We start from the raw sequence: 12,641 nt of genomic DNA on the forward strand, positions 1-12,641 counted from the left end.
ATATGAGAGTCGAACCTCTGGCCCCAACTTCCCACCCCCTCCTCAACTTCAACACCAGCTCCATGATTTAAGTCCAGTGTGGAGTTCATTAATGCAGGTTTTCAGGAACAATCTCACAAACAAACAGCACAGGCAAAAAGTGATTGTTTTTTTTTTTTTTTGAACGATGTACGTCCAAGGCGACTCTGGAAGAGGGCAAGTCCCCAAAGTTTATTTACGTTTAAGACTTGGTACCAAACTTGAGGTGCGTCTCAGCTTCTGAGCGCGCAAATTTTTTTGTTGTTGTAGTTTCTAGTTTTTGTGAAAATCTTGATGATAAAAAGAAAAAATAATGTTTTTGGTTTTTAAAGAGATGTACCCGATGTGACCCATAAACAGTGCACAGACACATACAGGGACCTCCCTCCACCTCCTCCTACCGCAGCTGCTAAAAAATATCCCCGTCCACTGTTCCTCAGCATCATCTGTCCTGCCCTTCTGCTCCTCCAGTGCCCTAATGGGTACACCCCAGCAGCAATGACTTCTTTCATCGAACATAAAAGACATCGTGATCAAATGGAAGTAGACACCAGCAATCCAGTTGGCACGAGACTGAAGGTGCGACGGCCAACACGTGGCGTCTCCAGCAGGTTATTTAGTGTCAATCTAGGAGAGGCGGGAGTCTCTTTCAGTGTCCCCTACATTTAACCCAGTGAGGTTTCAGGAGAAGCTGCCTGGTAGTACAAGTTGTGAGATAATTGGAGACTGGCAGATGTAGAGGATGGCTGCGGGCAAACACCTCCTTTGTCGTTTGCATAGAAATGGAAGGCTTGCTGTCATTCGAGGTGGCTCTAAGTGTGACAGAGCGCTCCCAGAAATCAATGTGAGTGAAGCCCATCCACGCCAGAACAGGCCGACTGCACGCAATTTTGATTACGCTGTTAACCATCTGCTGAGGCGGTTTTCGCCGGTTCTGCTTCGGAGATGGCAGGAAGGACCAGGAAGGAAGCTGAACACTGCATAAAGACCAGTTTTTAAAAGCAATGAAATGATCCTCGTAGACAATCAGAAACTAGGTATGGACCGGTTTCCAGTATCAAGGTATACCAAAGTTTTGAAACAATACAAACCCACAAAGAAGTCCTTTTGATAAGATGCCAGAAGAAGTGCAGGAGTGACCTATGTTTTCACTGGCTGTATGGAGCATTGATTAACACAGCGTTGCCCCTCCCCTACCTGATGCTGCCCACTGCAAAGTTGTGTACTACATCTTCCTATTGCTTAGATAAATGAAACAATTTCTGGTTGCAGAAATTACAGATAGACAGTATGGAAATTAAAGGAAGTGCCACCCATCAGTCTTATTAAGGCTCAATTCATACTACCCAGTCTGCTGCACAGCGACATTTGGAGCAACCCAGACTTGTGGACCATGCTGGCTGTGCGTGTTGACAGCGTCAATAATACTCCTATTAAAAGGATGGCGCCAAAACAGCAGGGAAGTGAACAATGATGCCTGTTTTTAAGAGAGTTGATCCTCTGACTCACTGCTGTTTTCCCCACTTTGAAAAGTTCCCTCCTACATGAATACAAAAACTGGACTGATAGCCTAGTGAGAAATCACTTAATTTTCTTCTTCTACTTCTCTTCTGAATAGAAAGTGTACAAACCAGTGCATTATTACCACTACTTCCTCCTGGATACAGTATTTCTCAGGTTCAGCATAGTATGAATATGGACACGTTCACTGACTCAGAGAGGTGTGTTATTGCTGTTAAACTACAGTTGACAAGCTAAAAGTTACTAAGGCAGCTGACTGCAAGCTGGCTACCAGAGCAGATAGCCTGACTAATACCAGCTTGTTACATTAGAGCAGTTTGTCACTTAAACAACTACAACTGAATTAGGTGGATCAATATCACAACATTTAACAGTAAAAATCTAAATTTTATTTTTTTTAAATATTGCGTAGCCCTAAATTATAATTATGACTACAAGATGTCATTTTGTTTTAGCAGCAGTAGGACTAATTGTTGCTTTTCTGTTTTAAATAAAACAATCTAGATCACGTTGTACATTTTTGTTCTAAAGGTTTTAGATAATACCTTGATACTGTGAAACCATGGGCTTTTTCTCCAAAAAGAGAATCTCCCACAGACCTATGCCTATCAAAAACTATGTCATCAATAACTTTAGCAACAAAATAAATGCACAATGGCAATTCAGTAAGTACAAACCCCTCGCCCTCCACCCTTAAAAACCATCAAATGACTTGATCTTTGACTAAAGTGATGCTTGCATGAGAACGACAGACAGTGGAAGTGGTGCTTGCAGAAGACATGCTCTGACGTAGCAGTAGTAGTAATTTCTGAGCTCCTCTGGGCGCGAAGGTGGAGGAGGAAGAGGGATCCGCAGGGAGGAGGCGGGTTAATGAGACGGCGGCAGGGAGGGAAAGGTGAGGGCTGCTGCAGCTCAGCTCTCTGCAGCAGGCAGGCACTCAGTGGCCACACTATCACACCGGTTGGCAGGGCCTCCTAAAGAAAAGCTAAATAAAAAGGGAAGGAGGAGATGGCGATCCTCCCTGCCGGATCCAGCTGACCGTTCCCAGACACCAAGGCTAAAAAGTTCTCAAAGTTGCAATGTTAACAGTGATGTTTTACTTTGATGAAAGGAGGTGAGGATGAGCGCTTTGAGTTCTCTTTGCATTTCCCTTCACTTTGCTACCGTGTTTGACATCCTCTGGTCCCACTGACTTAAGAAGGAAAAACAAAGTTCACATCCATGTCAAGTTAAAAAATAAGTACAGAGAGAAGCCACTGAACAGATTGCTTTGAAGTCTGTTGCTTTTGTAGTTATTATTTGCCAGTGTTGCTTCTCCTTTCTTCTGTTCGTTGGCATTGAGGGTACAAGGAGCAGCGGTGCTCTTGTTAAGTGCTATAACAGACCACCTATTCACAAGTCTTTGCCTCATTTTTTAACATTTTAAACAAACATGGACAAAAAAAAGTGATCTTGTCTTCTGGATGAGGGGAAAAGATAACAAGCTCTTCTCAATTTGGTTTCTTGCCTTCTTCCCAAACACACACACACACAAAATCACACACGCGCAATCTTATGGAGAGGTGGCTGGCTGAAGAAGTGCTTTGTATCGAAGTCCTTGTGTCTTGGACAGAAAATGAATGGTTGAAGACCAGCTTGCTACTCTCCTGAGTTCACACTCTCTCTGAGGGGAGATAAAGGGTAGTAGTGGCAGTTTTTTCCTCTCTTTCTGAGGGCAGATAAAGTGTTCGCAGTTCACTCTATCCTTACAGTCTGCTTTCAGTCATCGGGTGCTTGGACGGTCGAGTCTGTGGCTAATATTGCACGTCGCTTGAAATGGTGGGTTTGCAGGTGGAGTGGGCATGCGGCGGAGGGGAAGGAACAATTTGAGGTTTTCATTTCTTCCAAAATGTCACTGAGACAGTCTGAGACCAAACTGCAAAAAAGGAAAAGCCCAGATAGGCTGAGGTGCATCAAAGTGTTTGTCTTTTACAGTTCCTTTGTATTAGCAGTGGTTCATATCATTATATGTACATCCTCCCACCAGATACGATTGACAGACACATTTGAATAACATAATTTCTAAGCTTTGTTTTCAAATGTTTCAAGAATACAAACCATAAAAAAAATCAAAATACTACAAAAATAAATGGCTTGAACAAGGCGAACAAAGTAGCATCCATTCCCTTTGAGCGATGTGTTAGGGGAACTCGATCCGACTGCAAAATAAAAAAAATAAAGATGCACTGAAGTTGTGAGCTGCAGCAGCATGTACTTTCCACTCAGGTTTCACTGGCTCAGAAATAAGGGTGTGCAAGTCCTCTGTAAGCTTCTTTACCGAGTAAAGAGTGAGCGTGGATAGCAGGGCAGGAAACAGTTTAAGGCTAATATTAGTGCTGAGAGAAATAAATGTCGGGTCTGGACCGGCTGACAGTGTGACAACCACTCTGATTGAAGGGTTTTTTGTTTACTTTGGGAATGATGCCTTTTCCATGGATCTCTGAGGTGCATTATGATTGCCTGAAAAGGCAGTGAGGGATCACACCAGTTTTAAGATGGCACTTTGTCGCCATGTCAGTTGAACTCAGGTTTGTTGAAAACAGTGACTTTCCCGTTTGTTTCTGTTAAATTTTTTCTTTGACAAAGGAAACACTGGGATCCAAATTCACAAAAGAAGAACTGCAACTGAAATGTTGTTTAACACAAAAAGAGCAGAGGAGGTGGACAAAGCCAAGCAGCGAATATGAAGCCTTGTCCTCCTCTTGTCTCTCCTCCTCATCTTCACATCCACACTTGATTATCTCCACATTGATTTGCAAGGTTTTTGCTCCTCTTTGTCAGTTTTCCTCCTACATGGATTCTCCACTTAGCAGGTCGCCAGGCAGCAGCGTGTTGATTGGTGTGGGGCTTCCCATGACGCGTCCTTCCTCCCCACTCGGGGGTCCCCACAGGCTGGAATACTGCTGAACACCTCCCCAAAGCAACTCCCCTCCCGTTTTTGTTCCACCTGCTCCGAGCCCGCCGCCGCCACCTCCGCCGCCGTTGTTATTGTTGTTCCAATGGGGTGAGTGACCAATAGGATGAGCAACTCCGGATCCAGCCATCCTGGTCTGATTGGTTCCCGGGGTGGCCTGCCAACTCGTTGTTCCACCGAGCGACTGGCCTTGTGCAAAGAAGCGGTTCACCTCCTCTTCCCCGGCAAACTCTGCTAGAATGGTGGTGTTCCCCAGCACACACCTGGGTGGAGACACAGAGGATCAAGTGTTAAACCTCTTGAAATAAACTGCCTTTAAAGCTCTAAAGCTTCGGGGGACGTACATGTGCAGGGACTTCTGGGCTTTGGCGGCTTCGTCCTTGGAGCTGTACCGAACCACAGCGTTTCCCTGTGTCAGGTTGAGGTGGAATGTGATGAGGGGACCGTGCTGCATGCACAGTGTACGCAGAGTTGAACCGTCAATCTGGAGAAAAAGGTCACGCGCTTATGATTAGACAGACAGCTGATGTTCCTACAACAGGAGAAGAGTGAAGTCCTAAGAAGAAACCGTTACCTGTGGAGTTAGGTTCCTTAGAACCAGCCAGCTACTGGTCCTGGTGGAGCTGTCCGTACTCCATGTGGTACCTGCTGTGTATGAGGGTGATAGCAGCAGAAAGGAGGTCTGTTTACAGGGAGGTTCATACTTTCCGGGTCAAAAGTGAATGGGTGGTGTCAATAACATCGCTAAAAAGTCAGTTGACATGTTCACCCACATTAATTCATCCTTATATTTTCAAGATTACCACTCCCTCTAAGACCCGCCTGCTCTGAACTAAAGCCACATTAAAGTATCTTTTGCTCTTCAAGAAAATGAAGCACACACTTCATTACTATACAAAATTACCAGTACATCTCCATGATTTAACCTTTAGAGAGCCCACAGTTTGGAACAGAACAACACATCAACGCCAATTTAACTTCTTTTTTGATTTTCTATTAAAATCGAACAAAATTATTCATACTAGAACCAAACTTCGCTGGTAAGCACATTTCAGTGTAGCACTACCTGTGGTGTAAGAGCTGCTCCATCCTTGGGCCAGGCCCAGAGAGTTTCCGCCCCAGGTGGAGGAGGGCTTGGTATTTGTGAGGCCAGGCGGGGGGCGGGAAGGAGTTGTGGTGCTGCTCCGCGGACCCTGGGGGACCTTCCAAAGCTCGTGGGACAGAGACGCCTGGCTGTGAGAGATGGGACCTGAAGACCAGGTTGATTTCATCTCTGACAGCTTGCCTGGATGGAGAAGAGGAAGGGAGTTGTTGGTTTACAGAACCAGGTGGCTGAGAGACTGATGCTCCTAAAGGAGGGAAGACTCCTTTAAGTTCTTTAAAAGTTACCAAAGGAAATTACAACCTCTGACTAAATATACGCTCCATGCTGCTATACCTTCAAAACAATCTAGCAATCTAGCACTCTAGGTATAAGGAATAGAATGAGGAGAATATATTGTTTAAGACCACCAACAATCTTATTATTTCCTATAACACAGAGCAGACAAAATGTATGGTTTGTTTGACAGAAAGATGGGAAAAAGGACAGGAAGGAAAGTATTTTAATGAAAACAGACTTGAAATGTAAAGAAGTGCCAGTTACACATAGGTATCAAAGCCATTTCATGGCTCCTATACAGTTGTTATATAGAAATTCATTACCTTTTCAGAATCAACTTTCCACACATCCTTTATTTCATTTTAAAATATAAAGAGCTTAAGTTAATTATAAATTTACTTCCATAACTGGCAGGCTTTGAATAATGAACCTGGAAAATCAAGATGCTGGAAAGAATGAAGAAAGGACAGAAGGGGACAAGGAAGTAAGAATGGACAGATAGGAGGAGAGACACAAGGAATGAAGTAACAACAGAAGGAAGGTCAGGTGGGAGGAGGGAGGGAAAGAGACAAGGGTTAAAGAAAGGAAGGGAGGGAGTTAGGACACCAGAAAGGAAACAAAGAAAGCAAGGGCCCAAGCAAGGACATAAGGGAGAGAGGGAGGAAGGACACAAGGAAGAACAAATTGAAGAACAGAAGAACGAATGAGAGTAAATCAACAAGGAAGGAAGGACGGACAGAAGGAAGGAGGGGTCCAACCAAGGACATGGGAGATAGGGAGGAAGGAAGGAAACAAGGAAAAACAAATAGAAGAAATGAAGAACACATAGGAGTAAAGCAATAAGAACAAATAGAAGCAAGGAAGGAAGCAGGAAAGCAAGGAAGCAAGGTAGGTAGGAAGGAAGGAAGGAAAGAATTAAGGTCGAGGAAAAGGAAAAAATGAAGGACATAAGGAAGGAAAGGAGGGAGGACACATGGAAGGAAACAAAGGAAAGTCATAAGCATGAATTGCAGGAAGAAACGAAATAAGAAATGAAGGGGAAGGACACAAGGAAGACCAGTTGGAAAGACACAACATTTAGACAAAGCACTGCGTAAGAACCCTGCCTTTTCCTGTGGGTTAATGTAGTTTATATCAGTCAGTCATAGCTTGCAATTTTTGACAGTGGTTCTGCATACTGGCAGGTTTATGAGAGGCATCGACAGTACACTCAGGACAAAATTTTATAACTGCTGGTACTGCATACTGCTAAGTAGTGACCAACTCTGAACACTGATTTAGGAAAGACGACAATCTAAACAAGTTTCAAGCAACAGAAATCTGGATTAACACTGCAAGGGGAGTTTTCACTGGATAATATACAACAAGAAATCTCAAAGGAGCCATGTTTGATAAGGAGTGGTGATGTGAATGACATGCTTCTCCTGTTAACAGTCGGAGTTTTGCATGTTACAATGAAATATAGAGCCTTGCAGAAGCATTAAGACTGCTTTAACTTTTTCACATCTGTCTCATTACAATCTGACAGACAAACACAACGTAGTGAATAAATATGATGAGACAAGGAAAATCATACATGGTTTTCCAGATGGTGTGGTCAGCCCTCCTAAGTCAATACTTTAAAGAAGCAAATTGTTCTGAAATAGCAGCTGCAAGACTTTTCGGGTACAGTATGTCTTCCTAGAGTTCCAAATCTCTGCCTATTCTTCTTTGCCAAATAGCTCGAGGTCATCAGAAGCATATGTGGAGATTGATTTTCAAGACTTGCCATAGATTTAAAGTTGGATTTAATTATGTACCTTGACTGGGCCAGCTCTAGCTATGTTTGGGTTCATTGTCCTGTTGAAAGGTGAATCTATGCTCCAATCATTTGCAGTCTCTGACAGGTTTTCTGTCAGAATTGGCCTGCAACAAGCTTCACTGGTCCAGCTGAAGAGAAAGATCCCCACAGCATGATGCTGCCACCATTATGCTTCACAGCATGGACTTGTGTTCTGGGGTGCAGTGTTACTTTCCTGACACAGAGTTTGGCATGTAGGCCGAAAATTTCAACTTTAATCTCATCTGAGCAGAGCACCTTCTTCCAGATGTTTGTTTTCTCTGACATGGGTTATGGTAATGTCTTTCTTCTAAAGTGCATTAATAAAACCCAACATTCTTTCACCTGAGCAGTGGATCTCTGCAACTCCTCCGGAGCTATCATTGGACTCTCAAATGCATCTGTGCGAATGCAAACTAAAAATGTCAGATTTCAAAAATCCCCCAAAACACATGGAAGTTTGTGGTTGTAATGTGACAAAATGTGAAAAAGTTCAGTGCTTTTGCAAGGCAATGCAAAGGAGGGAAGGATGCTTGTCTGCAGGGATTCAGTCACTGCAATCTGAGAGGAAACGGGTGATGGGCAAACCATGTACCTGCATCGTCCATCTCCGGGGACGAAAGACTGAACGAGCTAGCATAGGCACTGACTGGCCAATCGGAGGACGGAGGCAGAGCCTCGCTCTGAGATGAGGTGGGAGAGGAGCCTAAGGCGATGCCAGCAACACAAACAGAAAAACAAACACAAACAAAGAAAAAGTAGCAAATAGAGAAAATGGTATAAAGAAAAACACACACACACACACTAAAGATGGTGATCACTGAGAAAAGCGTCAACTTGTAAGTGACAATGGCAGAAGTTAAAAGTAGGAAAATGAAGAACACACAAAGAAGCAGGATTTCTGATAGCAGCTGCTGTACGCAATGTTTGAGTTTTCTTTGAGTTTACAGGATCCAGCTTGACAGGTACGAATGCTCTTTTAAAACTAAGACAAAAATACACCCAAATAAGGTGCCCTCAGACTCTAGCTTTAGTGAAACTATTTGTTTTCCTTATTTCAAATTCCTACCTCCACTCCTGTCCCGCAGCAGGTAACGGTTCACATCTTGGATGTTGGTGTTGATTGTAGGTCCGCTGGGGACGCTTCCTGGAGTCACGTTGGGGTCGGTCTCAGGGTCGATATTCTGCAGACCTTTCCAGGGTACACCAGGACAAAATTCTGAAATAAAAGAAACAATTTCATGCAGATATAATAGAAATTAAGCACAAAAAACATTTACAATGAGCTGTCATGTTTAATAATGCAAAATGCTTCCAAACTGGCTTGGAATATTAAACAGCACCACTAACAACCAGTGTTACCAACCTGGAGGCCAGTTGATATTGGTCCCATTGGCCATCTTGTCGCTGCTGTTCTTGCCCTGACCCCAGCTCTCTGGAGGAACCAAGGGGCTGGTCGGAGACTCCGAACTTGATATCAGATTGTAGGGGTTGTAAGAGTCGTCTATCTGAGGGGGCTTTCCGGGTGGGCCGAGGTTGGCACCTGAGAAGCCAGAAGTCAGAGGTCAGAGACTCTAATATAAGAAAAACAGGAAGGTTTGTTTCTTCTTTAAAGGAACTATACCTAATTTATTTTTGTCTGGTTAAGAAAAATGATTTTTACACAATGTATTATGAATTAAAACATGTACTTTGGGTTCAGGCTGCACGGTGGCGCAGTTGGTAGCACTGTTGCCTTGCAGCAAGAAGGTCCTGGGTTCAATTCCCAACCGGGGGTCTTTCTGCATGGAGTTTGCATGTTCTCCCCGTGCATGTGTGGGTTCTCACCGGGTACTCCGGCTTCCTCCCACAGTCCAAAGACATGCCTGTTAGGTAAATTGGTCACTCTAAATTGCCCTTAGGTGTATGAATGAGTGTGTGCATGGTTGTTTGTGTGTTGCCCTGCGATGGACTGGCGACCTGTCCGGGGTGTACCCTGCCTCTCGCCCATAGACTGCTGGAGATAGGCACCAGCTCCCCCGTGACCCACTATGGAATAAGCGGTAGAAAATGACTGACTGACTTTGATAATAACAATTGACTAACTGATTGCGCAATCGAACAAGTCCAGGCATTTATTAGGAATAAGCAGTGAACTGGGGACAACGGCACAACGAGGGGCGGAGCCTTTGCTAAGCAGCAGCTCCTCTAGCCGTGCTCGACAGGGTATGTAAACAGAACAGCGTGGCTGCCGTAGCACGAGGGAAGGTAGCGATACCTCCACTGCCTGAAATATAATTTACCTGAGATGTAACCATTTTTATGTCAAAGAAAACGAAGTCCCTCGATGAAGCCTCGTTTCCTCCGGAGAACCGTGCATGAGCTTGAGGCGTGTGTTTAGACCGAGGCGTGTGTTTAGACTCGTGCATGTCGACTGGGAGGAGACCAGGAAGGCGAGAAGGAGGGTTTTTGGTGGGGAAAAACAGTTGGGGGCGGGGCTTACACCTCAAACTAAACTGTTTTTACTCATGGTTCAAATCTGTGTAGGATTAGAGATTGTTCCTTTAATAATAAGGGATCATCTTTTTACCTATTTTGATGCAAATCACTAATAGACTAGGGTTGAACTATATTTGAACTATTAGCATAAAATACCAGAATTTTGAAGAATTTAGCTTTCTTCTCTGAAGACATTGCAGGGTTACAACTTTATTTATGCTACAGGATGGTAAAAAAAAAAAATCTACCGCCTGATTTCAGAGACGAGTAGGAGAGTGGCTATTTTTAGATAATTCATGTCATATTTTCTACTAACTTAAATTACTTGTTTTAATTACAGCCCAGATTTGAATTCGTAGTCTTTAAATCAGCTGAACTCCTAAAATATATAAATGAAAATTTTAAGTGTTAGTTCAGAAGATTATTTTGTCTCTTGAAGTTGAACTTCTAACATTATTTTTCCTTTGTCTAAGTCATAGTGAGACATCCAGAAAAGTATAAATAAATAAATAAATGCCTATATATAAAGCTGAAATAATAAATTAGAAGATTCACATAAACTGTTTAATTACTCTATATTTAAATATATTCAATAATTCTATCAAATTAAGGCCAGCAGATGTCACTGTTTGTATCTGATCTTGTCATCTTTATTAGAGCTCGCTGTTTTTCTCTCACCATGCTTTCCCAGGTTGGGCTCAAGAGGAGACGAGTTTCCAGAAAGGCTATCGATGGAGTTTGGGTGTGTCCACTGTGACAGCCGGGACTGCGGTAGGGGTGGGTCCTTCAACGGAAGACTTCCCACATCGATACAGTTTGGATTCATGTTTGGATTCAGTCCAGCTGATGGCACAAACAGATAATATGAAGGATGCAGTAAAACACCACCCCTCTCAAAGTCCCAGAACAAGGTTTCAAACACTCACAGAGAGCATAGGGGCTGTAGGTGTTGGGAGATGACTGCGGCTCTTTGGTCTGCAGGTCAGGGAGGACTGGAGCCTGGGGGTGACCTGGATATGAATCCAGAGAGGTTTTGGTCCCACCAGGATGCAGGCCAGAGTGGGAGGGCTGCTGCTGTTGCTGTTTCATAAGCAGAGCCTGGGCCAGCTGACGCTGGTGCTGTTGGATCTGCTGCTGCATGTTATTGATTGTACGTGCAACCTGGGATAGAAACACGATGGAAACATAGTTAGGATCTAAAAGTATAGTGGAACATATACGCTCACACTGGATTTTTCTGTGATTAGACAAAGTGATTAGAGAAAATAGTGGGACATTGAAGAAAATAAAGGTTTAGAGCAAATCTTACTTGCTGCTCTTGTTGTCGAATAGGGCCAGAAACATTGCGCTGTGCCTGCAACATTTGCTGTTGAATTTGTAAACGCTGGTATGCCTGTGAAGGAGGTACAAACATGAATAAAAAAGATTTAACTAACATCAGAATAGAGGAATGCTTTAAGAAACATGGGTTTAAACTTTGATTTATCCAATGAAAGTGAGGCAGATGAAGCTAAAAGACTCACCAGCTGCAGCTGGTAAAGTTGATTCAGAAGGGTCATATGTTGAGGGTTTATTGGTGAGGTTAAAAGTGCAGGATTCAGTCCAATGTTTTTTGCTGCAAACTGTAAGAGCTGTGCTTGAACCTGTCAGAACACATTAGACATACAAGACTTCAATGAAATGTTTCTTAGTTTTCAGCCGGTTTTCATTCATTTTTATCCATGGCTGTCACAGCTGAACGCATTCTTAATTTCTATTTGATAATGCTATGAAGGCACCAATCCCAACTTAAAACATTTTCTATGCAAACACTTTGACGCTCAGCCTACATATAAGATCATGTAGTGACGTGTGAATAAAGCCACATATAGATGTAAGTGATTTTTCACAAGTATACCTGAGGGGAGAGAAACTGAGGCACTTGAGCACGTAGACTAGGCTGAGAGGAGCTGAGAGGCGGCACTGGTGGCTGAGGAGGCGGCTGCGGCTGCTGCATGACCCTGGCTTGTGCTGCTCCACCGCCACCAAACATTCCACTCTGCATCTGCTGGAAAACATTCACACAGCCAGTCAGCCTGCTCCTTACTTTCTTTCTGCAATTCTCTCCACCTATGTGACCTTCAGATTTACACAAATAATAATGGCAATAGTTATCACCTTATCAATGAAGGGCAGGCGAGGATCTGTTGAGGGGTCTTTGGATAGTAGTGGAGGCCGAGGGCAACTCATGGGCTTGTTGATGAGCCCGTTGTTGTAGTCGTGGCCGCCAATCCCGATCCCACGCTTGTCAAGCTCGGTCTTCTTCTCTAGCAGGGCACTCATGGCCTGATCCAAGTTCATGTTGTTGCTCTTCAAAGCCTCCTCTGCTGGATCCCTCTGAAAATAAAAGCAAACAAACACAAATCTTATATTTGATTTTAATTTTATGTGACAGACCAACACAAAGCAGTGTATAATTATGTAGAGGAAGG

The 12,641-nt window shown here is 43.6% G+C and overlaps 1 protein-coding gene across 2 annotated transcripts in view; it reads right to left on the reverse strand.

The window, feature by feature from the left end:
* Positions 1-3,026: 3,026 nt before the first annotated feature.
* Positions 3,027-12,641, reverse strand: part of LOC124862584 (trinucleotide repeat-containing gene 6C protein-like) — a 44,121-nt gene continuing 34,506 nt past the window's right edge. Inside the window, exons 8-19 of one of the 2 annotated variants that reach the window (XM_047356573.1) lie at positions 12,328-12,546; positions 12,068-12,214; positions 11,694-11,813; positions 11,480-11,563; positions 11,097-11,331; positions 10,849-11,013; positions 9,059-9,235; positions 8,762-8,911; positions 5,559-5,777; positions 5,067-5,140; positions 4,837-4,976; positions 3,027-4,755 (exon numbers count right to left, since the gene is read on the reverse strand). In XM_047356573.1, coding sequence (XP_047212529.1) covers positions 4,368-4,755; positions 4,837-4,976; positions 5,067-5,140; positions 5,559-5,777; positions 8,762-8,911; positions 9,059-9,235; positions 10,849-11,013; positions 11,097-11,331; positions 11,480-11,563; positions 11,694-11,813; positions 12,068-12,214; positions 12,328-12,546 — 2,118 coding nt within the window. In that variant the 3' untranslated portion in view covers positions 3,027-4,367. Of the gene's footprint in view, positions 4,756-4,836; positions 4,977-5,066; positions 5,141-5,558; positions 5,778-8,761; positions 8,912-9,058; positions 9,236-10,848; positions 11,014-11,096; positions 11,332-11,479; positions 11,564-11,693; positions 11,814-12,067; positions 12,218-12,327; positions 12,547-12,641 lie in introns of both variants that reach the window. The other variant, XM_047356572.1, reaches the window with a different exon arrangement.

This window comes from Girardinichthys multiradiatus, chromosome X (genome assembly GCF_021462225.1).
Source record: "Girardinichthys multiradiatus isolate DD_20200921_A chromosome X, DD_fGirMul_XY1, whole genome shotgun sequence".
NCBI lineage: Eukaryota > Metazoa > Chordata > Actinopteri > Cyprinodontiformes > Goodeidae > Girardinichthys > Girardinichthys multiradiatus.